Source organism: Aedes albopictus, chromosome 2, assembly GCF_035046485.1.
Source record: "Aedes albopictus strain Foshan chromosome 2, AalbF5, whole genome shotgun sequence".
Classification (NCBI taxonomy): Eukaryota; Metazoa; Arthropoda; class Insecta; order Diptera; family Culicidae; genus Aedes; species Aedes albopictus.
The window spans coordinates 125,618,258-125,643,490 of NC_085137.1; the positions used below are offsets into that span (position 1 = coordinate 125,618,258).

The 25,233-nt window shown below is 40.1% G+C and overlaps 2 protein-coding genes across 15 annotated transcripts in view; one reads left to right on the forward strand and one right to left on the reverse strand.

Moving 5' to 3' along the window:
• Positions 1-25,222, forward strand: LOC109417758 (Y-box-binding protein 1-like). The gene is made up of 3 exons (XM_029853260.2): positions 1-145; positions 24,321-24,954; positions 25,022-25,222. Exon 2 carries the CDS (start codon positions 24,334-24,336, stop codon positions 24,907-24,909), a length of 576 nt encoding a protein of 191 aa, XP_029709120.1. The 5' UTR covers positions 1-145; positions 24,321-24,333; the 3' UTR covers positions 24,910-24,954; positions 25,022-25,222.
• Positions 155-25,233, reverse strand: part of LOC109417757 (myosin-2 heavy chain) — a 64,118-nt gene continuing 39,039 nt past the window's right edge. For 13 of the 14 annotated variants that reach the window (XM_062850351.1, XM_062850350.1, XM_062850349.1 and 10 more), the window contains 10 exons: positions 24,989-25,140; positions 24,001-24,280; positions 23,551-23,942; positions 23,124-23,236; positions 21,839-22,751; positions 21,335-21,540; positions 21,148-21,280; positions 20,862-21,086; positions 552-815; positions 155-483 (listed from right to left, as the gene is read on the reverse strand). In XM_062850351.1, the coding sequence (XP_062706335.1) occupies positions 379-483; positions 552-815; positions 20,862-21,086; positions 21,148-21,280; positions 21,335-21,540; positions 21,839-22,751; positions 23,124-23,236; positions 23,551-23,942; positions 24,001-24,280; positions 24,989-25,140 (2,783 nt within the window). In that variant the 3' untranslated portion in view covers positions 155-378. The remainder of the gene's footprint in view (positions 484-551; positions 816-20,861; positions 21,087-21,147; positions 21,281-21,334; positions 21,541-21,838; positions 22,752-23,123; positions 23,237-23,550; positions 23,943-24,000; positions 24,281-24,988; positions 25,141-25,233) is intronic. The other variant, XM_062850353.1, reaches the window with a different exon arrangement.

The following is a 25,233-nucleotide window of genomic DNA, read 5'->3' on the forward strand; positions in this document are numbered from 1 at the left end:
ACAGGACTAATGTCTCGTGTTTAGTTGCGGGTTTGAAAATTCGGCGAAGATTTTGTTGAATGACGTGAAAAATAGTGCGTAGAATTTGGTGAAGTTTGTGCTGCTTTCCGGAACACAATCCGAACTACCGACCCAGGATCACAAAGTAAGTAGATATGATTTTGTTTTCCAATGATTTATTTTTGATCGTATTTCAACAACTTGCGATAACAACTAGAGAAAAAAACTGAATAATATTGGTGCATCTCGTGTCAAAGATTTTCTTTTTCAAAATTGGGGCATCAGATTTTACGTAAAACTATGAAGGTATTATTTTGCTAATCTGATATTCTCCGCCGCCGGTTGGATCATGTATTAACTGCCTTTTGTTGCAAATGTTTACTTCGGAAGTGTCCCAGAACTCGAGGGGCCAAGTTGGGACGAGGCGACTACCCTTCTCCGTTGCGTGGCAGCCATCGATGGGGTGGGAGGTTTTCCGGCCTGCTGTAGTGTACGAATGACGGAATTAGTTTTGAACTTCCGGATTGTCCCAATAAACAATACAAACTTACTCTAGCCAAATGCGGTGTACTAGCGGACACCGGCCGAGGGGGAGGTCCCTGACCTGCTGCTCCTGCCAGCGCTGTGGGGGTTGGGCCGTTGCCCAAAGTTTGGATCGCAACCGGTCGCTGAAGTTCCCGATCGAGCGCCTCGCTGCTGTTCGCTCGGGATGACGATCCCGCTCTTCGGAACATTCCGGACAGCTTGCCCTTTAGGTTACTCTTACTGGAACGAATATCACCCGCCATGCTGAGGTCCGAATCGGATCCTTGCATCTGTTGGGATGAAATTTATGGTACACATTTAATTTGGTGTTAGGCCATATAATAATAGTAAAGTAAATATAGATCCCCAAAGACCTCTGTCACATGTTTAATTCATATAGAATATCTATTTACTCAGTATTATTTATAACAATGATCAACCTATGACCTATTACCATTTTACACTGTTGAAAACAACACTAAAATATTTAGTTAATACAGGTTTACGTTGAATAATAAATTACAATTACAATTACTAAAATATTTGACTTTACCAACAATTGAGGATTCATTCTGTAAATAATACAGGAATACATCTTGGTAGTGCGTTTGCCCGATAGTATGTAAATTAAAGTTTAATTTTGAAAGATACCAGCACTGTACTCTTCATCCAACGGTTGTAGGCTAAATGAAGCTTAATAAACAGAGTGCTTACACATACAACGGAGAGTCCTGAATTTCTTTGTAGATTTCTTAAGCCGATGTAGGTTACCGAGAAGATTATTGGCCTCCTACTAACATCTGACATGTTTTTTTCACTATTCTAATTTCTATTGCTTTCAGAATTTGCAGCAGTTCAGCGTTGGTAATTGCCAACTTTTCGTTTATACTTCCTGCTATCATATTCTCTTTTCCTTCGTTATGCAGTGGTTATAGCTGCGCCATGCTCCATGCTTATAGACTGTGGTTTGCTTTAATCTGAGTTCAGTTTTCTAACTGAAGTTAAGCATGTCGAAGTATTTCATCCTTCTTCTTTGGTGGTATTCTTTGTCCGATTGGTGTAGTTGGTAAACTAGGTCTGCATGTTTGTCGGATAGCCCCGTTTCCGGTTTCCTTAGCTAAGGTGATACTGATATCGTACTCGGGGTGTAGTACACTGCTTTTAGCAGTTCCGAGTTTTCGTTTTCCTTGGACTTCTACTCTGGATTGCATTGATATCTAACCTGATTGACAGTATGGCTATGTGTGATCCGGTTGCATTTGCGTTTCCTGCTTCGTATGATTACATCCTTAACTTTGATAAGGGTTTCTGGATTCATTCTCCCTATCTTTTTTGAAAGCAACTTCAGAATTTTCAGATTATTTCCTGTGTTTTTTTTACCGCTTCTATGGGCTTTCCGTACGTGAAACCCCGGTTCAAGGTAAAACCCAAGTACTGGTGGCAATTGACGATCTATATTTTCTCTCCCTGTAGGTTCACCAGGAGGTGGTTGATGTTCTCATTGGTGAAGGGTATTACAGTTAACCCTCTCTTACCCATGGTAGCACAGGTGATCCACTACTTTGCACTGTTCATACAAACACAGTATAAGTTAGATCATTTCCATTTTTTCGTCAGATGTTTGTATATGTTTGATGAACTATTATGCCAAGTTTGGTGAAAATCTTTCTGCTCGTTTTTGTTCTAGAGCTAAATGATTTAGCGAAAGTCGGTATTTTTTCTATTTTAATTCAAACAATATTTGAATATTCAATATTCCGAAACATGAACATTATTTTCAACGGAAAAAAATACTAGCATGCCCTACAGTATGTATATTAGCACAATAAAATACCGTTTCACAAACAAGTTGACGATAAAACACTAATTTTATGAACAAACATGTGGATCATCAGTGATCCATTGGGAACATATCGACATTTTTATCCTTCCTGATCTAACTTGTTCCTTGTTAAAATGTTTGTTTACATCCAAGACATTTGCCATTAGTAATATTACTAATAGTGTTTCATGTAAAAATGTCATTATTTCATATAATGTAATCTATTTAGCGCCGGCAATAAGTCGCAGATGAATCCAGGAGGGTTTATATGGTACGAGGAGTGAATCCAAAGATTTGAAGCGAACCATGTCCGAATAACTACTTATGATAATTGCAAGAAGTTCGACAAGTTTCATTAAGTTTTACAGATGGGCTAGATAAGAATTTCGAGATAAATTAAAGGTGCAATAGACGATTTATAAATATATAGTTTGAAAAAAAAAAAGCAATATACAAATAAACAACTAAATTTATATATGTGCCTTCAGTGCATCTATCTTCCCAATGGATCACAGGTGATCCACCTCAAATATCAAATTTTTCATTTCTAACGATATTTTGGAGTAAAACTATACATCTTTTGTTCTAGTGATTTGTTTAGAAACCATTTTATCTATTTTTAAATGTCAAAAAACCTTGTGGGAAAGAAAGGGTTAATTTATTTATTAATTGATCGATTTGTATTTATTATAGAGACTATCAGCCCTTGGATGGTTTCGTCTCTTATTTGTTTATGTGGCTAGCTATGTGTAAAGTGGAAGCAAGAAGTTGTTTAGGTTTTCAAAAGCTTCTTCAATACAATCGTGTGTATTAGTGCGATCACTGCAAAATCATCCGTTAGTTGTTCCAAGATGCATTTCCCATTGGAGAGTTGGTGTAGTTTGGAGGACTTCAGGTTAAATGGGACGCAGCCAATATTTTTCCAAAGAACAGTTACTAGAAATCTGGAAGTCGACTCTGTCCATTCTTTTTTTCTTCTCTGAGAATCCTTGCGTTACTTCCAGGTTCCGACTCGGATTACCTTGGACCATTTCTGATACTAATTGTTTTGTCTAGTCTACCTGGCTGTTTCCCCCAGGTTGATTCGAAGTTATGCTCCAGTTCCTCATCGAATTCTTCATCTAGCCTTTCGTACCAATTGCTTGTGCTGATCAAATCCTCGAGATCGTCCACATATGCCTCTCTGGACATTCCTTGCGAAATGCTATTTAACAGTGGGCCTTATTTTCAGTTTTGTGCATCTTGGCTTGTGCGGACAAATATTTGCCGTCTCGGCATGATGCTCTCCACAGTTTTGGTACTTTTGTGAGTTCTTGCATATCTTTGTTGGTTGATTCGTATTTCCAGCACTTTCGGCACTACCGTGTAGGTACTAAACTTTGGGCAGTACGAAATATTGCGCATTTGGGTGAAAACCATTCCTTTAAAGCCTTTTTTTTTTGCTATATTCATATTTTTCACGATTGTTTTGCTTTTCCCCAAATGTCGATTACCCGAACGCCGTTTCCCCGAATAATCATTTTCCCCGAATGCTGTTTGCTAGAATAAATACGTTTCCCCGAAAAATATTTTTATGTTTTTATTTGATGTAGGTACTATCTAAAAATTATGAGATGCTAAATTGTCATCGGATATTTTTTCGGCCTATGCCGCTTTTATTAAGTTTTGTTTCTAAAGTACACTAAGGTCTTTTTTTACACGGTTTTTTTACACGGATTTTTTTACATGGTTTCGCGAATTAACACGGTTTTTTTTTTACACGGATTCGCGAATTAACACGGTTTTTTCAACTTTCTCGCGCTAAGTGTCTAGAAGGGAACTCTTACTAAAAGGAAGAAATGGGATTTATGGGAAAGGATTGCAAGGGAGTTGAAAAGTGGTATGAGGTGAAGGCGGATGATGATGTAAGAGGTCTGCAGGAAAGGGATGTGTGTGTGGGGGGGGGGGTCTGTTTCTTGAAGGTGGTGGGTGGGTGGTGCTGTGTTTCTTGAAGGGGGGGGGGGTGTTAATATATGGGGGGCTAGAAGGGGTTAAATGGGGGGTTTCCTAAAGGTGATTTCTGGAGTATGGTTCAGCGTCCTACAGGTCCATGGAGCATAGTTCTGAAGAGAAGTAATTTTCAAGGATATTCTAGGGCATCCTAGAACTTCCGCGAATATTGGCCTTAAGATCTACAAGCGTAATCGATGGATTGTAGTCACATTACTGATACGGTGCTACATCATACAGGTATTTAGACCACAGTTCTGTAAAGACGTAGTTTCCAAAGATATTGTAGGACCTCCAAGAACTTCCGAGAGTACAGGCCTGAAAATCTATGAGCGTAATCAATTAATTGTTGCTATATTATTGATGCGGTGTTCCATCCTACAGATCCATGGAGCATGGTTCTGTAGAAAACTACTTCCTAAATATGCTCTAGGTCATCCAAGAATGTCTGCGAATAAAGAATTCAACATCTACAAGCGTAACAAATGAATTTTTGTTACATTACTGATACGGTGTAACATCCTACAGGTCCATGGAGCATAGTTCTGAAGAAATGTTATTTTCAAGGATATTCTTGGGCATCCAAGAACTTCCGCGAGCAGTGGCCTTAAGATCTACAAGCGTAATCGATGGATTGTAGTTACATTACTGATACGGTGCAACATCCTACAGGTCCTTAGAGCATAGTTCTGTAGAGACTTACGTTTCCAAGATATTCTAGGACCTCCAAGAACTTCCGCGAGTACAGGCCTGAACATCTACGAGCGTAATCAATTAATTGTTGCTATATTACTGATGCAGTGTAACATCGTGCAGGTCCATGAAGCATAGTTCTGAAGAGAAGTTATTTTAAGGATATTTTAAGACATCCAAGAACTTCCGCGAACAAAGGTCTTACGATCTACAAGCGTAATCGATGGATTGTAGTCACATTACTAATATGGTGCAACATCCTACAGGTCCCTACAGCATAGTTCTGTAGAGACGTAGTTTTTAAAGATATTTTAAGATCTCCAATAACTTCCGAGAGTACAGGCCTGAAAATCTACGAGCGTAATCAATTAATTGTTTCTATATTATTGAAACGGTGTAACATCCTACAGGTCAATGGAGCATAGTTCTGAAGAGATGTTGTTTTCAAAGATATTCTTGGGCATCCAAGAACTTCCGCGAATAAAGGCCTTAAGATCTATAAGCGTAATGGATGAATTGTAGTCACATTACTGATGCGGTGCAACATCCTAAAGGTCCTTAGAGCATAGTTCTGTAGAGACGTAGTTTTTAAAGATATTCTAGGACCTCCAAGAACTTCCGAGAGTTCAGGCCTGAAAATCTACGAGCGTAATCAATTAATTGTTTCTTTATTATTGATACGGTGTAACATCCTACAGGTCCATGGAGCATAGTTCTGAAGAGAAGTAATTTTCAAGAATATTCTAGGGCATCCAAGAACTTCCGCGAATAAAGGCCTTAAGATCTACAAGTATAATGGATGGATTGTAGTTACATTACTGATACGGTGCAACATCATACAGGTCTTAAAAGCATAGTTCTGTAGAGACATAGTTTTTAAAGATATTCTAGGACCTCCAAGAACTTCCGAGAGTTCAGGCCTGAAAATCTACGAGCGTAATCAATTAATTTTGGCTATATTATTGATGAGGTGTAACATCCTACAGATCCATGGAGCATAGTTCTGTAGAAAAGAAATTTCCCAAATATGCTCTAGGTCATCCAAGAGTTTCCGCGAATAAATAATTCAAGATCTACAAGCGTAATAAATGGATTTTTGTCACATTACTGATACTGTGTAACATCCTACAGGTTCATGGAGCATAGTTCTGAAGAGAAGTTATTTTCAAGGACATTCTAGGAAAACCAAGAACTTCCGCGAGTAGTGGCCTTAAGATCTACAAGCGTAATCGATGGATTGTAGTTACATTACTGATATGATGTAACATCCTACAGGTCTTCAGAGCATAGTGCTGTAGAGACGTACTTTTCCAAGATATTCAGGACCTCCAAGAACTTCCGCGAGTATATGCCTGAAGATCTTCTAGCGTATTCAATCAATTGTTGTTACATTACTGATACGGTGTAAAGTCATACAGATTTATTGAACACGGAGATGTCATTTGCAAAGATGTTCTAGGTCATCCAAGAACTTCCGCGAGATAAGGTCTTAAGATCAGAATCAAGCATAATCAATAGATTATTGTAATATTACTGATGCGGTACAACATCCCACAAGTTCATGGAGCATGGTTCTGTAGAGAACTTTTTTCCAAAGATATTCTAGGTCATCCAGAATTTCCACGAGTGCAGAATTTAATATCTACAAGCGTAATTGATGTATTTTTTTTCTACATTTTTAATATGGTGTAACATCTTACAGATCTATGGAGCATGGTTCTGCAGAGAAGTTATTTTCAAAGATGATCTAGTACATCCAAGCAGGGATTGGCGGCATGCACCGTGCGGTGCGAAAAAAGCGTGTGCTTCACACAATCGCAAGTGCTCGTCTCCCGTTTTGCCGAGAGACAAGAGACGTATGAGTGAGAGCTTTCGTAATTGTGCGAGAGACATTCGCAGCACTAGCTCTACGGCGCAGGGAGTAATGCACGGTGCTTGGGACTGCGCTTGTCTCCAAACAGAAAAAAACAATTAATAAATTAATTGAAGAGTTTGTGTTTTCGGCAAAGTTGTTAAGCTTGTCAAGGGTTGACAAGTGATGGGTCGTTTGATTCGAAATTTTTCCAATCATGCGTAGTATCAAGCCAAGTGCAAAGCACGGAGACAAGCACCGAGAGAGTGCATACGACAGAGCGTGAGAGACAGGAGAGCTCTAGCGCGCGGCAAAGTAAGCGAGCAACACACAACCGATTGCGCGTACTCGTCTCCTTCTAGTTTGTTGTGCTGTCTCGTAGCAGAGTGTGCGGCATGCAAAGAGTTTTGAGTCGCACCCTATCCCTGCATCCAAGAACTTCTACGAGTCAAGGCCTCAAGATCTATAAACAAAATCGATCGGTAATTGTTGCATTACTGATGTCATGTAACTTCCTATAGAGCTTGCTGACGTTTATTCACCTCTCTCTTTCAAGCATGCAGGCGGGATAGGATTTGTTTTCATCGGGAAACCTTTCCTGATGCGACAAATCCTATTCCGCCTACATGTTTGAAAAAGAAAGGTGAATAAACGTCAGCAAGCTCTATAGCATAATCAATGGAGTTTTGTTGCATTACTGATCTTGTGTAACGTCCTACAGGTCCATGGAAGACAGTTCTGTAGAGTCTTGATTTCCAAGAGTGCTTTAGGTCTTCCAAGTACTCTTGCGTATATAGACCTTAACAAACAACCATCGACAGTAACATCACGCTTGTGATGTATGTAATAAACGTTATTTCATGTAATAAACGTCAATCACGGATTATCACTGCACGATATGCAGGCATTGGGATAAAAATTGCAAACATTTGCATTATGGTAAACAATTGGACCGCAATTCCAGATGTAGTATTGCAACAATGCATTTGGATATTTGTTATGCGGGAAACGTTATTTTCGGACGAGTGATTTATTGGCCGAAAGAAATTCGAGCGTTTATTATTCAGGTATTTGGAATTCGGACGAATGATATTCGAGTTTTGTTTCCAAAGCATCTCTCTTTTGGAGTATAATGGGGTACTTATTGAGTATGTATAATCGATAAAACTAACTTATCAGTCAACAACATTTATGTTTCGTAGCGACCAAACCCAAACAGAAATTACCCAATCATCTCTTTTTTGAATTCTTTACCAATGCGCAAAAATAAGTCCGAAGTTGTCCAAAGTTCATAACTATCGCAGTCGCAGTTGACAACCGGTAAACCTCGAGGATGTTGCATCGCATCAGTAATGAAACAACAATTCATTGATTACGCTTAGAGATCCTAAGGGTTTTTTCACGGAAGTTCTTGGGAAACATAGAATATCTTTGGAAATTAGTTCATTACACAACAATTCTCCATGGACCTGTAGGATCTTGCACAGCATCAATAATATAATAAAAACCCACATATTACCCTTGTAGATCTTAAGGCCTCTACTCGCGGAAGTTCTTGGAGGACTTGGAATATCTTTGGAGATTTGTTCTCTTCAGCTCTTTTATGATCTTGCACCGTATAAGTAGTGTAACAACAAGGCACCGAATACTCTAGCAAGATGCGATTCACCCCCGGATGAGCTGCAGTGAAACCTTTGGTCCAATCCTTATCCTGTCCATCCCTCAAAATGTGACCTTCTATCCTCGAGCTGCCACGAGTACCCTGGCTTCCACCCATCACTAACAGATATCATTAAAAAGTTATTACTCTGTATAATGTATACTATTAAGTACAAAGAAAGATCCTCGGCTCCGTAAAGCGTTATACGTGATTGAGCCCCAAATAAATGAACCAGAAAAAAGTAGTGTAACAACAATCCATTGATTATGTTTGTAGATCTTCAAGCTTTTACTCATGGAAGTTCTTGGAGTACCTAGAAGATGTTCGGCAATTATCTCTAAATAGAACTATGTTCCCTGGACCTTTAGGACGCTATACTGTGTCAGTAATGTGACAACAAACCGTTGATAACGCTCGTAGATCTTCAGGTCTATCCTCACGGAAGTTCTTGGGAACTTCCATTGATTGCGCTTATAAATTTTAAGGCCTTTACTTGTGGAAGTTCTTGGAGGTCCTAGATCATCTTTGAAAATTATTTCTCTACAGAACTATGCTCCCTGGACCTGTAGGACGCTACACTGTATCAGTAGTGTTACAACAAACCATTGATAACGGTTGTAGATCTTCAGGTCTTTACTCGTGGAAGTTCTTAGAGGACCTACAACATCTTCTTCTTCTTCTTCTTGGCGTAACGTCCTCACTGGGACAAAGCCTGCTTCTCAGCTTAGTGTTCTATGAGCACTTCCACAGTTATTAACTGAGAGCTTCCTCTGCCAATGACCATTTTGCATGTGTATATCGTGTGGCAGGCACGAAGATACTCTATGCCCAAGGAAGTCAAGGAAATTTCCTTTACGAAAAGATCCTGGACCGACCGGGAATCGAACCCGTCACCCTCAGCATGGTCATGCTGAATAGCCGTGCGTTTACCGCCTCGGCTATATGGGCCCTACAACATCTATGGAAATTATATCCTTACATAAAAAATGTTCATGGACCTGTAGCATGTTACAACGTATTAGATATGTAACAATAATCCATTGATTACGCTTGCAGATCTTAAGGCCTTAACTCGTGGAAGTTCTTGGAGGTCCTAGATCATCTTCGGAAACTATTTCTCTACAGAACTATGCTTCCTGAACCTGTATGACGCTACACTGTATCAGTAATGTGACAACAAACCATTGACAACGCTGGTAGATCTTCAGGTCTTTACTCATGGAAGTTCTTGGGGGATCTAGAACATCTGTGGAAATTAGTTTTTTACAGAAAAATTGTTCATGAATCTGTAGCATGTTACAACATATTAGAAATGTAACAACAATCCATTGATTACGCTTGTAGATCTTAAGGCCTTAACTCGCGGAAGTTCATGGAAGAGGTTAGGTTAGGTATCTTTATTAGAGAGATTTTCAGCCCAAGGCGTTCATGGAAGACCTAGCATATCTTAAGAAATGAATACTTTTCAGTACAATGCTCAATGGACCTCTGTGATGTTACAACGTATCGGTAATGTAGCAATAATCCATAGATTACGCTTGTAGATCTTAAGGTCTTTACTCATGGAAGTTCTTGGAGGTACTAGATCATCTTTGGAAATTATTTCTCTACAGGACTATGCTCCCTGGACCTGTAGGACGCTACACTATATCAGTAATGTGGCAACACATCATTGATAACGTTTGTAGATCTTAAGGCCTTTACTCGCGGAAGTTCTTGGAGGACCTAGATCATTTTTGGAAATTATTTCTCTAAAGACCTATGCTCCCTGGACCTGTAGGGCGCTACACTGTATTAGTAATGTGATAACATACCATTGATAACGTTTGTAGATCTTAAGGCCGTTACTCGCGGAAGCTCTTGGCATTGGCGTAACTAGAGGGGGGGCCAGGGGGGCCAGGCCCCCCCCAGAATCCGCCAGGCCCCCCCCACAGAAATTTTTCATGACTTTATATATGGAAATTAGAAAAAAAAATCTGAAAACCACTGTCATGGTGACAAACATAGATCTATATTCTCAATTTAGTTGAAAATCGGAGTTTTCGACTAGCGAAGTTGGATTTTTCTCAAAATCAAGCAAACAGCTATACAGTGCACCACTTCCGAAGTTAGGTCCGACGCACGGATTTGGAGAAAAATCCAACTTCGCTAGTCTAAAATTCCGGGTTTCAACTGCACGTACAGTAATAGAAATTTGTTTTGCATAATATGTGTTTAAATTGGCAGTTATTGGAGACAATTCTCAACTTGTCACTCTTTACAAGATCATTGTCCAAAATGGTCTATGTAATTAGTTAGTTTTGTTTGGAAACATTATATAACCAGAATTATATAAAAAGTAATACTTTGTACATCTTCTTTTTTAAATCGCTGAGAAATTCAATCTAAATGATAATTTCCAGGAATTCCTGGATGGGTATCTTTAAGAATCTTTGAATTTTCTAGCAGCATTACTGCAAAATATGGTTAAGTGATTCTTTATGGATATCAAGTATCATGTGGGAAAAAACTCTGGTTGAATTTGCAATGGAATTCCAGCAAAAGTTTGTGAATTCCTAGTGAGAATAGATGTACGTAGCTGAAGCGTAAACGCGAGTGTATTCATTAAAACCATGCTGGAGGTGATTTCTAGCCGGTCACTATCAATTTCTTTTATTTCGTGGGCCAGGGGTATTTTTGCGTCTATCAAACAATGCACAAATTCAAATGGTCATTGAGGAAGTTTTAATATATTTAAAAGCTGGTGCTGCAAGATGGGATCGTAAGTTTGAAGGTATTCATGATTGGACTTGTAAAAGACTTGGTATACATGAGATAAATGTGAAAGAATTCCTGGATGACCTCTTGGAGAATTTCTTGGCTTCTATGTCCCTCTAAAATTATCTAAAAGAATTTCAATACAAATCGCTGGAGGAATTCCTCTAGAAATCCTTCATAGTATTCAAAAAATCTACAAGTAATCCTAAAAAAAACCCTGGGGTGAATCCCTGAAAAACATTATGAACGGAATACTGTAATATTTTAACTAACCGCTGAATAAATTAAACAAAAAATCCCGAGAGAAATTTCGGAAGAAATCATTACAACAATTCTCGGAGCACTACCTGCAGGAATCCCTGGAGTAATTTGTGAAAGTATGCCTGAAGGAATTCCTGGATAAATTCCTGGAGGAATCCGAAAAGCAATTATGCTAGGAATTTCAGGAAAAAAAAATCTGAAGAATCCGCATCACAAATCCCTGTAGAAATTACCAGAAAATTTTTAGATGAATCCTTGGAGGAATTTCTGGATGCATTCCTGGAGGAATCCTTAGAGGAATTCTTCAAGAAATCACAGGAGGAGTTCCTAGATGTATTTCTGGAGGATATCCGGGAGAACCTTCTGGAAAAATTCCATGCGGAATCTCTGGAAAACTTCCTGGACTAATGCCTGGAGCATTAGGGGTTTTTTTTAATATCGTTCAAATTGGTATGAAGTTTCTGAAGGTTAATGAAACTAGGTAGGGATCATATATATTTGAAAAACTAAATTGAAAAAAATCAGGGTCGCCTAATTTTCCGGAAAACTCCAGTGAAAAACAAACATTTTCCACAGACACCACCTACTTTGTAAAATCATAGAACGAAGCATCATAGGCACACTTTTTTGTGAAAGCAAATTTTCTCAGCAATTCCAAGATGGATTTCTGGAGGAAATCCTAGAAAATTTTTTGGACAAATTCCTGGCGGATTCCTTGGAAAAGTTAATGGATTGATTGATTGATTTGTCTTTTTTAAAGAGACTTTCAACCCTTGGCTCCAAAGTTAATGGATAAATTTCTGAAGGAGGCATCCCTGGAGAAGTTCCTGGAGTAATGCCTGGAGCATTAGAGAAATTTCTGATGAAATTCCAAGATAAATTTCTAGAAGAATTCCCAGAGGAATTTCTGGAGGAATTCCAGGAGGAATTCTTGGAGGAACCTCACGGAAGAATCATTAGAGGAATCCCTGCAGGAATTCCTGGTGGAATTTCTAGAAGAACCCGTGAAATAACTCCTGGACAGATTTCTAGAGGAATCCCTGGAGTTGAAATTTATGGATTTATTCCTAGAGCAAACCTGAAAGAATTTCCGGAGGAATCCCTTGGAAAAATTTCTATAGAATTTGCTGAAGAATCTCTTGAAAGAATATCGGAAGCAATCTCTAAAGGATTTCCTGCAGAAATTCGTGGAGGGATTCCTGGATCAATTTCTGAAGAAATTCCTATAGGAATTTCTGAAGAAATACCTACGGTAAAACTTGGTGGAATTTCTTGAGGAGCCCCTGGAGACACTGCGGTAGTAATTTCTGAGTAATTCCCAGAGGAATTCCTGAAGGAATTCCTATATGAATTCCTGAAGGACTTTCTGAATGAATTCATAAGGAATTCCCGTAAAATTTCTTAAAGAAATTTTTACAAAAGTTCTTGAAAGAATTCCTGGAGAAATCCCTGAAACAAATTTCTGGAGGAACCTTAGGAGGGATTCCTGGAGGAACTTCCGGACAAGTTCCAGGTGGAATTTCAGGAGGAATTTCTGGACAAATCTTTATAGGAAATCTTGGGGAAATTCCATGGAACTATTCATGGATGCATTCCAGGAGGAATCCCTTAATCAATTCTTTGAGGAATCCTTCAATGAATTCCTGGAAGAATCTCTAGAGAAATTCTGGAAGGAATCCATGGAGAAATTTCTGAATTTATTCATAGAGAAATTCCTAAAGAAATTCGTAGAGAAATTCCTTGGAGAATCCTGAGAGGAATTTCTAATGGAGTTCCAGGAGAAATTTCCAGAGGAATTTCTGGAGGGCTTACAGGAGCAACTTCAGAAAGAATTTCTGGCAGAATTACTGGAGAAATCATCGGAGGAATTTCTGGAGGAATCCATGAAATAATTCCTGGAGGAATGTGTAGAGGAAACCGCGGAGAAGAAATTCCTGGATTAATTCTTGGGGGAAACCCTGGAAGGATTTCTGGAGGAATTCCTGGAACAATTCCTGAAGGAATTGCTGTATGAATTTCCGAAGAAATTCCTGGAAGAATTCCTGGATCCATTCCTGAATAAACTACCGAAAGTATTACTGAAGAAATACCTGGGGTAATTTTGTGAAATTCGTGGTAGAACTCCTGGAGGAGTTCCTGGAGAAATGCCTGGATGAAATCCTGGAGGAATGCCGGGAGGAATACCTGGAATAATTCTTGAATAAATTCCAGAAAGAATTTGTGGGGAAATTTTTAAAAGAATCCCTTGAGGATTTCCTAGAGGATTCCTAAAAAAAATATTTGAAGGAATTCCTAGAGATCTCAGGAGGAAATCATTCAGGAATCCCAGGAAGAATTATTGGAATATTTCTTGGATAAACTCCGGGAGGAATTCTTGGGGTAATTTCTAAATGAATCCCTGGAGGATTTTCTAGATAAATTCTTGGAGAAATTGTGGTAGTAATTTCTGAAGGCAAGGTTGCAACCATTCATTTGCAAAAATTTACATTCATTTGCTATTATCTCAGTTCAGAAGCATGCTATCGAAAAACAATGTATGGATGAATTGAACCTTGTAGTTTTATCTGAAAGTTTGCCGAATAACATTGGGGTCGCAAACGTATGCCAAAGTCGTGAGCGAGCTGTGAAGGCAACTTTCCACAGCGTGAATGAAATTTATATTCACCGCGTGGAGAGTTGCCTTCACAGCTCGCTCACGACTTTGGTATACGTTTGCGACCCCAATGTTATTCGGCAAACTTTCAGATAAAACTACAAGGTTAAATTCATCCATACATTGTTTTTCGATAGCATGCTTCTGAAATGAGATAATAGCAAATGAATGTAATTTTTTGCAAATGAATGGTCGCAACCTTGTCTGAAGGAATCCTGGATTAATGCCTGAAGGAATCCCTATAGAAACGTCTGGAGGAACTTCTGGAGGAATGCCTGGAGTAACCCCTGGATAAATTCCTGGAGACATGCCTGTATCAATTCCTGGAGGAATCTCGAGAAATTCCTTAAGAAATCCCTGGAGGATACCCTGGGGAATTTCCTTAAAAAGTCCCTGGAGAAATTCCTGGACTAATGCCTGGAGTAATCTCTGGATACATTTCTAGATGAGTTCCTGGTGGAGTTTTCAGAAGAATTCTGGGAGCAATCTAGTGGAGTTTTGAGTTTTTAGAAGAACTCCCGAAGCAATCTCTAGATGAATTGCTGGAGAAATCCCGGGATGAGTCCATGGAGAAACTCCCAGGAGAAATTTCTAAAGAAACCTCTTGAAAAATTCCTAGAGGAATCCTTAGAGAAATTTCTAGAGAAATTCTTGGAAGAATCCCTGGGAGAATTCTTTGAAAAATCCCTGGAGGAATCCCTGAAGCAATTTCTGGAGAAACCTCAGGAGGAATGCCTGGAAAGTTCTGGACAAATTCCTGCAGGAAGTTCTGGATAAACTCCTTGCGGAATCCCAGGAAGAGTTCCTGGATTAATCTGTAAAGGAATTTTTGTGGAAATTCCTTGGAACTATCCCTGGAAGAATTCTTGAATGAATTTCTGGAGAAATCTCGAGAGAAATTCTGGAAGCAGTTAATGGAGGAATTTCTGAAGAAATTCCAAAAGAAATTTCTGAAGAAATTCCAAGAGAAATTTTTGAAGAAACTCCAAGAGAAATTTCTGAAGAAAATCCCAGAGAAATTTCTAGAGGAATTCCCAGAGGAATTTTTGGAGGAATTCCAGAAGTAATTTCTGAAGGAATTCCTATGGGAGTTCCTGGATCAATTCCTGGAGGACTTTCCGAAGGGATTCTTGGGGTAATACTTAAGTAACCTCTTGAGAAATTCTAGGAGGCATCCTTAGAAAAATTTCTAGAGAATTACTTGGAAGAATCCCTGGGGGAATTCTTGCAAAAAAACCTGGGGGAATTCCTGAAACAATTTCTGGGAGAACCTCAGGAGGAATTCCTGGATAAATCTCTATAGGAAATCTTGGGGAAAATCCGTGGAACTATTCATGGAAGAACTGCAGGAGGAATCCCTAAATGAATATCTTGAGAATCCCTGAATGAATTCCTGGAAGAATATCTAGAGGAATTCTGGATGGAATCCATGGAGAAATTTCTGAAGGAATTCCTGGAGAAATTTTTAGAGGAATTCAGAAAGGAATTTCTGGTGGAGTTCCAGGAGGATTTTCTGAAGGAATTACTGCAGGAATCATCGGTGGAATTCCTGGAGGGATCCATGAAATAAATCCCGGGGGAATGTGCAGAGGAAACCCTAGAGAAGAAATTCCTGGAAGAATTTTCGGAGGATTTCATGGAAGAATTCCTGGATCCAAACTTGAATAAATTCCTGAAGTAATTCCTGAGGAAATACCTGGGGTAATACCTGGAGAAATTCTTGGTAGAACTCTTGCAGAAGTCTCTGGAGAAATGCCTAAATGAAATCTTAGAGGCATGCCAGGAGGAATACCTGGAATAATTCTTGAAAAAAAAAAAAATCCGGGAGGAATTTCAGAAGGAGTTCCTGGAGGAATCTCAAGATTCATTCCTGATGAAATACAAAGTTCGATTTCTGAGGGAATTCCAAGAGGATTTTCTGAAGAATTCTCAGGGGAAATACTGAAGCGCTGAAATTCCTGAGGATATCGTGAAATCCTGGAATTATTCCTGCGGAAGTTTCTGAAGGAATCCCAATAAGAGTTCCTCTAGAAATGTTTAAAATAATCTCGGAATTCGTTTTTGTAAGAATAACAGAAGAAATTTCCGGTGAATCCCTGGAGGAACTCTTGAAGTAATTTCTGAAGAAACCCGATGAGGAATCCCGGAAGCAAGCCCCATTAGGAACTCTTTATGGAATCTCAGGAGAGCTTTCTTAGCAAATGCCTGGAAGAATTTTTGTAGGAATATTCCTGGATAAAAAAAATGGAGAAATCAATGTCTGCAGTAATTGTTGAAGGAATACTAGGATCCCTAGTGGAGCGGACCTGGTGGGATGGTTAGAACACTTGACTATCACGCCGAGGACCTTGGATCGAATCCCACTCCCGACAAACTCGCAAAATGTGAGTTCTTACTTCGGAAGGGAAGTAAAGCGTGGGTCCCGAGATGAACTAGTCTAGGGCTAAAAATCTCGTTAATACACATAAAAAAAAACCAAAAACTAGGAACCCTAAAGGTTTTTTTGTACAAATTTTTCAAGCAATTCTTGGAGTGTTTTTAAAGAATCTCCAAGCAAAATTTTCTAAAAGAATTTCTGGAATACATTCCTGCAGAATTACTTCGAATCATTCCAGATGTAATTATTGGAGCAATCTATAGTGGAATTTTGGAAGGCATATATGGAGATATCCCTGTAGAAATCTCTGAATACCAGAAGAAATTCCTAAATGAAATTTCGAAAAAAGTACTGGAACAATTACTGGAGGGACCTCAAAAGATATCCCAGGACAAATCCCCGAAAAAATGTCTAGTGGAATCCCTAGATAAATTCTTGATTGAATTTCTGGAAGAAGCCAAGATGGAATCACTGAATTAGGCTATGGAAAAAATCTTGGAGGAATTGTTCGTACTCATCCTCCTCTCTCCTCTTCTTGGCGTAACGTCCTCACTGGGACAAAGCCTGCTTCTCAGCTTAGTGTTCTATGAGCACTTCCACAGTTATTAACTGAGAGCTTCCTCTGCCAATGACCATTTTGCATGTGTATATCGTGTGGCAGGCACGAAGATACTCTATGCCCAAGGAAGTCAAGGAAATTTCCTTTACAAAAAGATCCTGGACCGACCGGGAATCGAACCCGTCACCCTCAGCATGGTCATGCTGAATACCCGTGCGTTTACCGCCTCAGCTATATGGGCCCTACTTCGTACTCATATAGTTTACAAAACTATGAACAAATCTGAACCAGTCATTTTTATTACTTAAAACTACAATACTGATTTGCATATTCACATATCGGGCGCCCATTCCGCTTAAAATTCATCTCAAGTCAGGCCCCCCCTGGGCCCCCTCCAGGAAAAAATCCTAGTTACGCCAATGGCTCTTGGAGGTCCTAGATCATCTTTGGAAATTATTTCTCTACAGAACTATGCTCCCTGGACCTGTGGACGCTACACTGAATCAGTAATGTGACAACAAACCATTGATAACGCTCGTAGATCTTCAGGTCTTTACTCATGGAAGTTCTTGGGGGACCTAGAACATCTGTGGAAATTAGTTTCTTACAGAAAAATTGTTCATGAACCTGTAGCATGTTACAACATATTAGAAATGTAACAACAATCCATTGATTACGCTTGTAGATCTTAAGGCCTTAACTCGCGGAAGTTCATGGAAGACCTAGCATATCTTAAGAAATGAATACTTTTCAGTAAAATGCTCAATGGACCTCTGTGATGTTACAACGTATCGGTAATGTAGCAATAAACCGTTGGCTATGTTTGTAGTTCTTGTGGCCTTTACTCGCGGAAATTGTTGGAGATCAAAATTGGAGGTCAAGTTTGAAAATTATTTATTTACAGAACAATGCTCCGTAGACCTGTAGGATGTTGAACAGTATCAGTGATGTAACAACAATCAATCGATTACGCTCGTAGATATAAAAGCCTTTACTCGCGAAAGTTCCTGGGTGTCCTGGAACATCTTTCTCTACACCACCATGCTTCGTGGGCCTGTAGGGTGTTGACAGTCTCCTTGATTCTTCATTTCGTCCGTCTAGACAGTCCTTAACACCCCAAAATATCCTTTGCGATCTTCCTTTGAAACAGTATGCACTCTGCTCCCCATAACCCATCCCTTGTCCCTTGAAGTTCTAAAAATCTGAAAAAAATCATGGTGGTTCAGAAAAAGGTGCTCTTTTGTATAAAATCAAAAAATCACTACATTTTTCTTAATTTAAAAACCCAATTAGCACGGTATTTTTTTACACGGTTTCGCAAATTAACACGGTTTTTTTACACGGTTTCGCGAATTAACACGGTTTTTTTTACACGATTTTTTTTTTACACGGGACGTATCCCCCGTGTAAAAAAAAGACCTTAGTGTATGTGTTACCATCACAGCTAACACTAAGGCAGCATCCATTTATTACGTAATGCTAAAATCAACATTGCTTGATTTTGAATTTCAATTCCGTTGAAGCTCTCTTTTGTCTATAAAAAAAGCAAGTAGGTATGTTTCCAATTTGTTTCCAATTTATTTCCATTAAGCTTTCTATTATGTATTGCAAATTCAAAACTGCAAAGTTACGAGTCGTATTGTTCCATGTCGTGCCTCATGATATAAATTAGTTTTGAGCTGAAATGCGTGACTTAAACATGTCGTCCGACGTAGAAGAATTTACAGGATTCGTTTAAGCTGATCTCGAACCAGAATCCGGCCCATACAGGCGCCAAAGTGTGAATGAGAATAATTTCATTAAGTGTGTCCAAACAAAACGTGGAAAAAATAAAGTTTGCAACGACGGAGACACCTATCACTTGAACAAACGAGTAAGCACATGAATAATTCTTATTGAAGAGAATAATACAACATATTTTTAGACCGATGACTCGTCGTACTGGGATTACGAGCACCGTCGAGCACCACTTCTCGACCACGATCCATATTTAGAAAGATTGATCAGAAGGACAAATGGAACCTTATCCATGAACAATATCCATAGCCATGAACCTAACACACTGAGGGTTGCTACAGCAGAATTCCAAGCAGACGCAGAACTATCGAAACACGCTGCAAAATCAAACGTAAAACCTGATGCCGTCTCAATGCAAACGAAACCAGAGGTAGGTCATTCCAAATATATTTGATTAGAATATTAATTTAGTTTGTATTACACCACGTGCTCATTAAATTGGAAAGCATTGTATGATATTTTTTTTTATTTATTTGAACATGTTCAAGCCGCAAGTATCAGGAATGCGAAAAGAAAATTTGTGCAAGGACGCAGGAAGCAGGAAGCACCACCAGAACTTGAAGAATGTGAAGACTTTTCTAAAATTGACGAACGATTTACCAAAACAGTGGATGCTGAACTATTCGCCAAGAAACGTTACAGATGGGAAAGAACAATAATCATTATGGTAACCGCACAACATGTCAGAATACTTGCTGAAGCAAACATTTGAATAATGGATGGATCCTTTTCCACAACTCCCAAAGGATTATAACAAAATATTATACCTTCGGTTACCAAAGAAGAATAAAACCACGTACACTAGGGTCTTCACCGCATTAATCAAGGTTGCTGTAAAATTCAAAGTAAAGCTTGAACCAGATTCTATTCTTGCGCATTCTTAGCGGTAAAAACTTGCTGGTCAGACGCGAAAATACAAGGGGTTGTTACTTCCGTTTTTCGCAGAGTATGTTTTGCAAGTTGAAACAATTAAAACTGCAGTACGCTCACGGAAACGATAACAGCGTTTGAGAAGGTTTTAGCCTTTGCCATTTAATAAACTGAAAAAGAGCTCCTCCAAAAACATTTACAACTTTATGAAATATGTTGAAGAAAATTACGTACATGGACCAGCCGAAAAGAAACGTGGAACTACTTTCCCGCCTAAACTGTGGTCGGTATACACCAACGTACTGGACGGTGTGCTACGCACGTCTAATAATTTAGAGGGCTGGCACTTTAAATGGAATTCCTCATTCAAAACAAAGGTTTTGTTTAATGGGGTACTGCGACAGTTTCAACTCGAAGAACGAAGTGCGTCGACGCAAATCATCCGAACTTACAACTCGAGCCAAAAATTGTCGTATTTAGCGTGACGTACTAAATGGATGCTCCCTTCACTGCGGGAAAATGTACTTCGAGCTTCGGAGTGAAAAAGACTCCGAAGATTTTGAATGCTTCGGGAACATGCTTTCTTTCCACTACGGTCTTCAAGTTCTTCATATCCAGCTTCCGTTCTCTTGTCATTTCGTTTTAGCCTTTCGACTCTAGTGACTTTGCTTCAGTGTTTTTCTAAAGTTCGTCTTCGCCGAAATCAAATTCTCAATCCATAAATAATTTTGCATATCATTTCGCATAATTTAGTCCAAAAATGAGTCGAATTGATAAAAAAAGGTTGAGGTGACATGTAGGTATGCGTATTCCCTCAAGGTTGTTTAAATCTTGTTTAAATGGTTGCAGTACATATTATCGTTGGATAAACTACTAAAATTATTAGGTTTGGCTTAACAACGCTCGTACTGAAATCAAGATTCATTAAATTACCTTTAATCCATGAAGTCTAATGAAAAAGATTTATCAGCATTTGTTTATTTTTTCATGAAGTCACAGATGAAATATTTCCCCATTAAGAAATGGCTCTGAAACATATATCTTACCGAAAAATCACTTTCGCTTCCCTTGCTGCCTCTGGTGAGACTCAAACTTCTCAACTTGCCCATTATGCCTCGTTTCTTCTTCCTCATTCGCGGCATATCGCTTTGAGTCGATCCACCGGATAGGCGTGAATCCAAACTTGAATCCCTCTGGAATCTTGCCCCGTATTCGGAGTCCAACGATTGCAGCGAAGACATACTGTCATCGCCTTCCTTCCAGATGAGTTGCTAGAAATGGATGTATCCGTCAGTTTCTGTTACAAATAACAAGTTCGCACGCTGTGCTAACCCCTTGCTGTTCAATCTGCAGCGATTGATCCAACGATAAGCTCTTCTTGTACAAGCTTCCTCCGTTGCGGTTGATTCTCATCACCGGCCTGCCCGTGTGGCCTTCTATGGAATCGTTCTCCTGGGAAGCGGCCCTGAGTAGAAAAAAATCTGGTTATGGAGTCCTTGGGCTTATCTCAGATTCTTACCTTCGCATTCCACCACGTCGCATACGTTCCCTGTCTTTTTCCTCATCACACATACGTTGGTACCGTCTCAAGTCGTCGGACGCCTCGGCTAGTCTCGTTAATACTGCTATCACTGTCGGCGACTGTGGAGTTGTTCCACCTGGACCCGGCGAAGGACTCTTGTGACGCATCGGAGGTGTTGGAATGGGTGCATTTGCACTGATGGTCTGTAGAATGAAAAAAAGAATGTCAATATCCTTTCGAATGTCCAATAGAGGTAATCACGTTCAAATGTATGCGAGCCTTTTTAGTAGATGTAGTAGTGAAACTGCGAGGAAAATATTTGCACTCTTGCCCCGGACGTTAGTTTTATCATTATTTACCCGTTTTACCCAATTCGATTGGGTAATATTTGCATATGCAATCTGAATAGCCTTTCAATCGGCGTGCACTTTTGTGTGAGGAAAAATTTGCGCTAGTGTTCGTGTGTTGAAATGTCACTTATCTCTATAAGTCCCTTCTTACCTTTCCCGTGCTTGTAGTAGTAGTGGTAGGCTCTTGTCGGCTAGATGCTCTCTGAAGCTCTGGCGCAAGTTTTAGCAATTCATCAACCGTTTGCAACAGAGCTCCCATTCTACGATCGCCTTCCATTTCAAGCCTTCGCCGTGTAGCGCCCTCGCGTTCTCGCTCGGAACGTTCACGATCGCGTCTCAGCTTTTCATTGGCCGTTCTGAGCTTCGCATGAGCGTCCCGTAGTTCTAGCAAATCACTCTGCAGCTCGGTTACCTTCCTTCTGCCCTCTTCAATTTCCTCTTCGGTTGTCTTTTTGATCTGGTCTATCTTACGCTTAGACTCTAGCTTCTCCTTATCCCTTTCTCTCTCCACTTCGAACAGTGTCTGCCGGAGATCCCTAGCCAGTGTGGAAGTCTCCTGTACCAATCGCTGCAAATCCTCACGTTCCTTCTGCCAGGAAAGCTCCAGTCTTGTCTTTGTGCCCGGTACCTTGCTTTTACCTCCGCTGATGATCTTCTCCTCCTCAAGTTCGTTGATCTTGGACTGCATTTCGGAAATCTTGATCTCGGACGCACTCAGCTCGGATATCAACTCCGTTCGCACCTTGCTGGCCTCCAGTCGTGCCTCACTGAGCTCATCCTCTAGGCAGCCGATCTGCTGTTCCAGTGCGATAATCTTGGATTTGTCATCGTCGTCGCCGCTACTGCTCGTCACCGAGGCTAAGCTGCGTCGGTTAGCTTTCATGTCACCGATTTGTTTCTGGGCGGCTTCTACCAACTGCTTGAACGTGTCCCGGTCCCGCTTGAATCGTTCGCATTGTCTTTGTAGTCCGGTCAACTCGTTGTGTAGATTTGTTACTTGCTGTTCGTAGCGTAGGCGCGTGGCTGCTACTTCGGACTTTACGTTCATTTCGGCTGTCTCAAGTCTAGATATGGGAAGGGGATATTACAAGAGATGAATGGAAGAGGAAACCTGGTTTAACTTGTGTCAATTTGTGGGTATAACGGTAGGTTCCGTTAGGGTTCTGCAAGTAGTTCAAATGTACGCCATGGTACATTTTTTCTATGGAATTCAAGTTAAGTTTTAAAATGAAATGAAATTCATCCTTAAGAAAACATGCCTAAAATTAATGGATCTACAATGCTATCAATGCATCTAATAGTCTCTCAAAAATAAGCTGTAGATACCGGTTTTTGAGGACATAATGAGGATTACAAGTTAAAATTGTTTATGACTAGTCTATTTTAGGTCTAGTGAGGAATAATGAAACTATGTCAACAAAACTTGGGACACTTACTGCACGTGAAGCTTTTTAAGGTCTTGCTCGAGATGGGAGTTGTGCTCGCTTAAAGTGCGCTGTGCTTTGTTGATTCTCTCGTAATCATCTAATTTCCCCCTCAGATCATCATTCTGAAAAAAATAAAATGTTCAATATCAGGCCAAACATTTCAATAGGTCCTATCTGCATTTGAGAGGCTCTCTTTGTTCACTTTCTCTTTCAATTATTGCAATGTAATGGTACACTTTTCAACTATTTTTGCAATACAAATCGAAAGACGATTGCTTTGACCATCGTTCTATGCAAGGAGACAATCATAATTCAAATAAACAGCTGAGATATTAACGAAAGAGAGGGAAACTAAAGAGAGCCTCTCTTCTGCAGATTGGATCTTTAGAAATGTTTGGCCTGATATGGTTTCTCATCGATGTTTCACTACACTCACGTCTTTTCTCAACTGTGCCACCTGATAGGCGTTCATTTCATTCTCCTGGCACAAATGTTCATACTCGCGCTGCTTGTCCTCCAGTGAACTCTTCAGTCGGTTCTTCTCTAACTCCAAACCAGCCATTCGACTGTCGGCGGCACTTTCCAGCGCAGCAATGTTCTTCTGCATTTCGACACACTTCCGGCTGAGGTTTGTATTTTCCTTCACCAGCCGAGCTTCGATAGTGTCCGCTTGTGACAGTTTGTTTCTTAGTACGTCAAGTTCCAGAAGCTTCTGTTTTTCGGATTCCATCTGCGCCTTCAGCATGACGTGATCCTCCTCTAGCAACTCATGTTTGGATATCAGTTGCTGGTACTTTTTGGTTTCATCTTCCAGTTTCGACATCAAATCTGTTTTATAAAATATTTGGATTAATTGGTTGCATTCTTTTATATTTTCTAAACTCACCGTCGTTCCTCTGACTCAACTCCTGGATTCTTAAAGCGGATGGATCGTTTGACGTAGACTTTCTCTTCAAACTGGTAATTTCTCGTTCCAAATCTTCCTTGGTTTCATCGGCCTTGCGTCTTTCCTCCATCAATTCCTTTTCCAAGCCCAAAATTTTCCCTTCGATCTTGGATTTTTCTTTCCTTAAACCTTCCAAATCCCTCTCAGCTGCATCTAACTTATCCTTCTCAGTCTTCAACTGTGTCTCCAGTTGAGATTTGTTGGATTCCGTTGATTTCATCTGCAACAAATGCGATAATCGTCATATTCTCAACCTCTAGAAACCGAACAAACATGGCATCTCAGGAAGAATCTCCGGTGTCTGAGGATGCCGTTGCAGTACAGCAAGAACAGCAAGAATCGAAGCCCCAAGATAGTTTTAAAAAGAACAAGCGTATCACCGGAACAGTCAAATGGTTCAACGCAAAGGACGGATTCGGTTTCATAACTCGGCACGACACCGGCGAAGATGTATTCGTACACAGAAGTTCGATTCTGAGACCGAACCGGCGCCAAATCACCAAATCGGTAGGAGACGGAGAAATAGTAGAATTCGGGCTGATTGCCTCCAAGGTAACCGGCCCGGGATTCAAGCCGGTCAAAGGAAGCCCATTTGTGGCCACACGGGGAGGTCGCCGAAGCCGACCCTCGTCTCGCGCCAGTCAGGTGTCAAAGGATAGCGTCAGCAAAGTAGACACCGTGGGAGACGGTGTACAAGAAATTGAAAAGCGCACCAAAAAGCTATCCGTCCAGTCGGCCTCGGACGAAGCCGAATCGGAAAACGCCGCGAAACAAGTACATTTCGAGGAATGTGGGGATGCTACGTCGGAAACGGTTTCGTCCAATACGACCAACGAATCCGAGGACTAGCTATGGATTACCCACCGCAGCAAAACTTCAGAACATCTACGAAAGGCAAGTGCCTGCCGAACTCGCAAATAACACTTACGGTGGTAGTAATTTTGGTAATCTTCTCTTCTAGGACTTTTATTTTATCGTTTTGCTTTTTGTTTTCATCCTCCAACTTCTGAACCGTGCGTTGGGCCTCGTTCAGTTTGATCGCCTGAAGCTCTGAAGAAACCTTGGGAGCGGCCAGCTTTCCTAAATTTAGAGAAAACAAAACGTGTAATTGATACTCCGAAATTGACTTCAATAAATAATGTGAAAATAACCGCAAACACTACGTTGTAGACT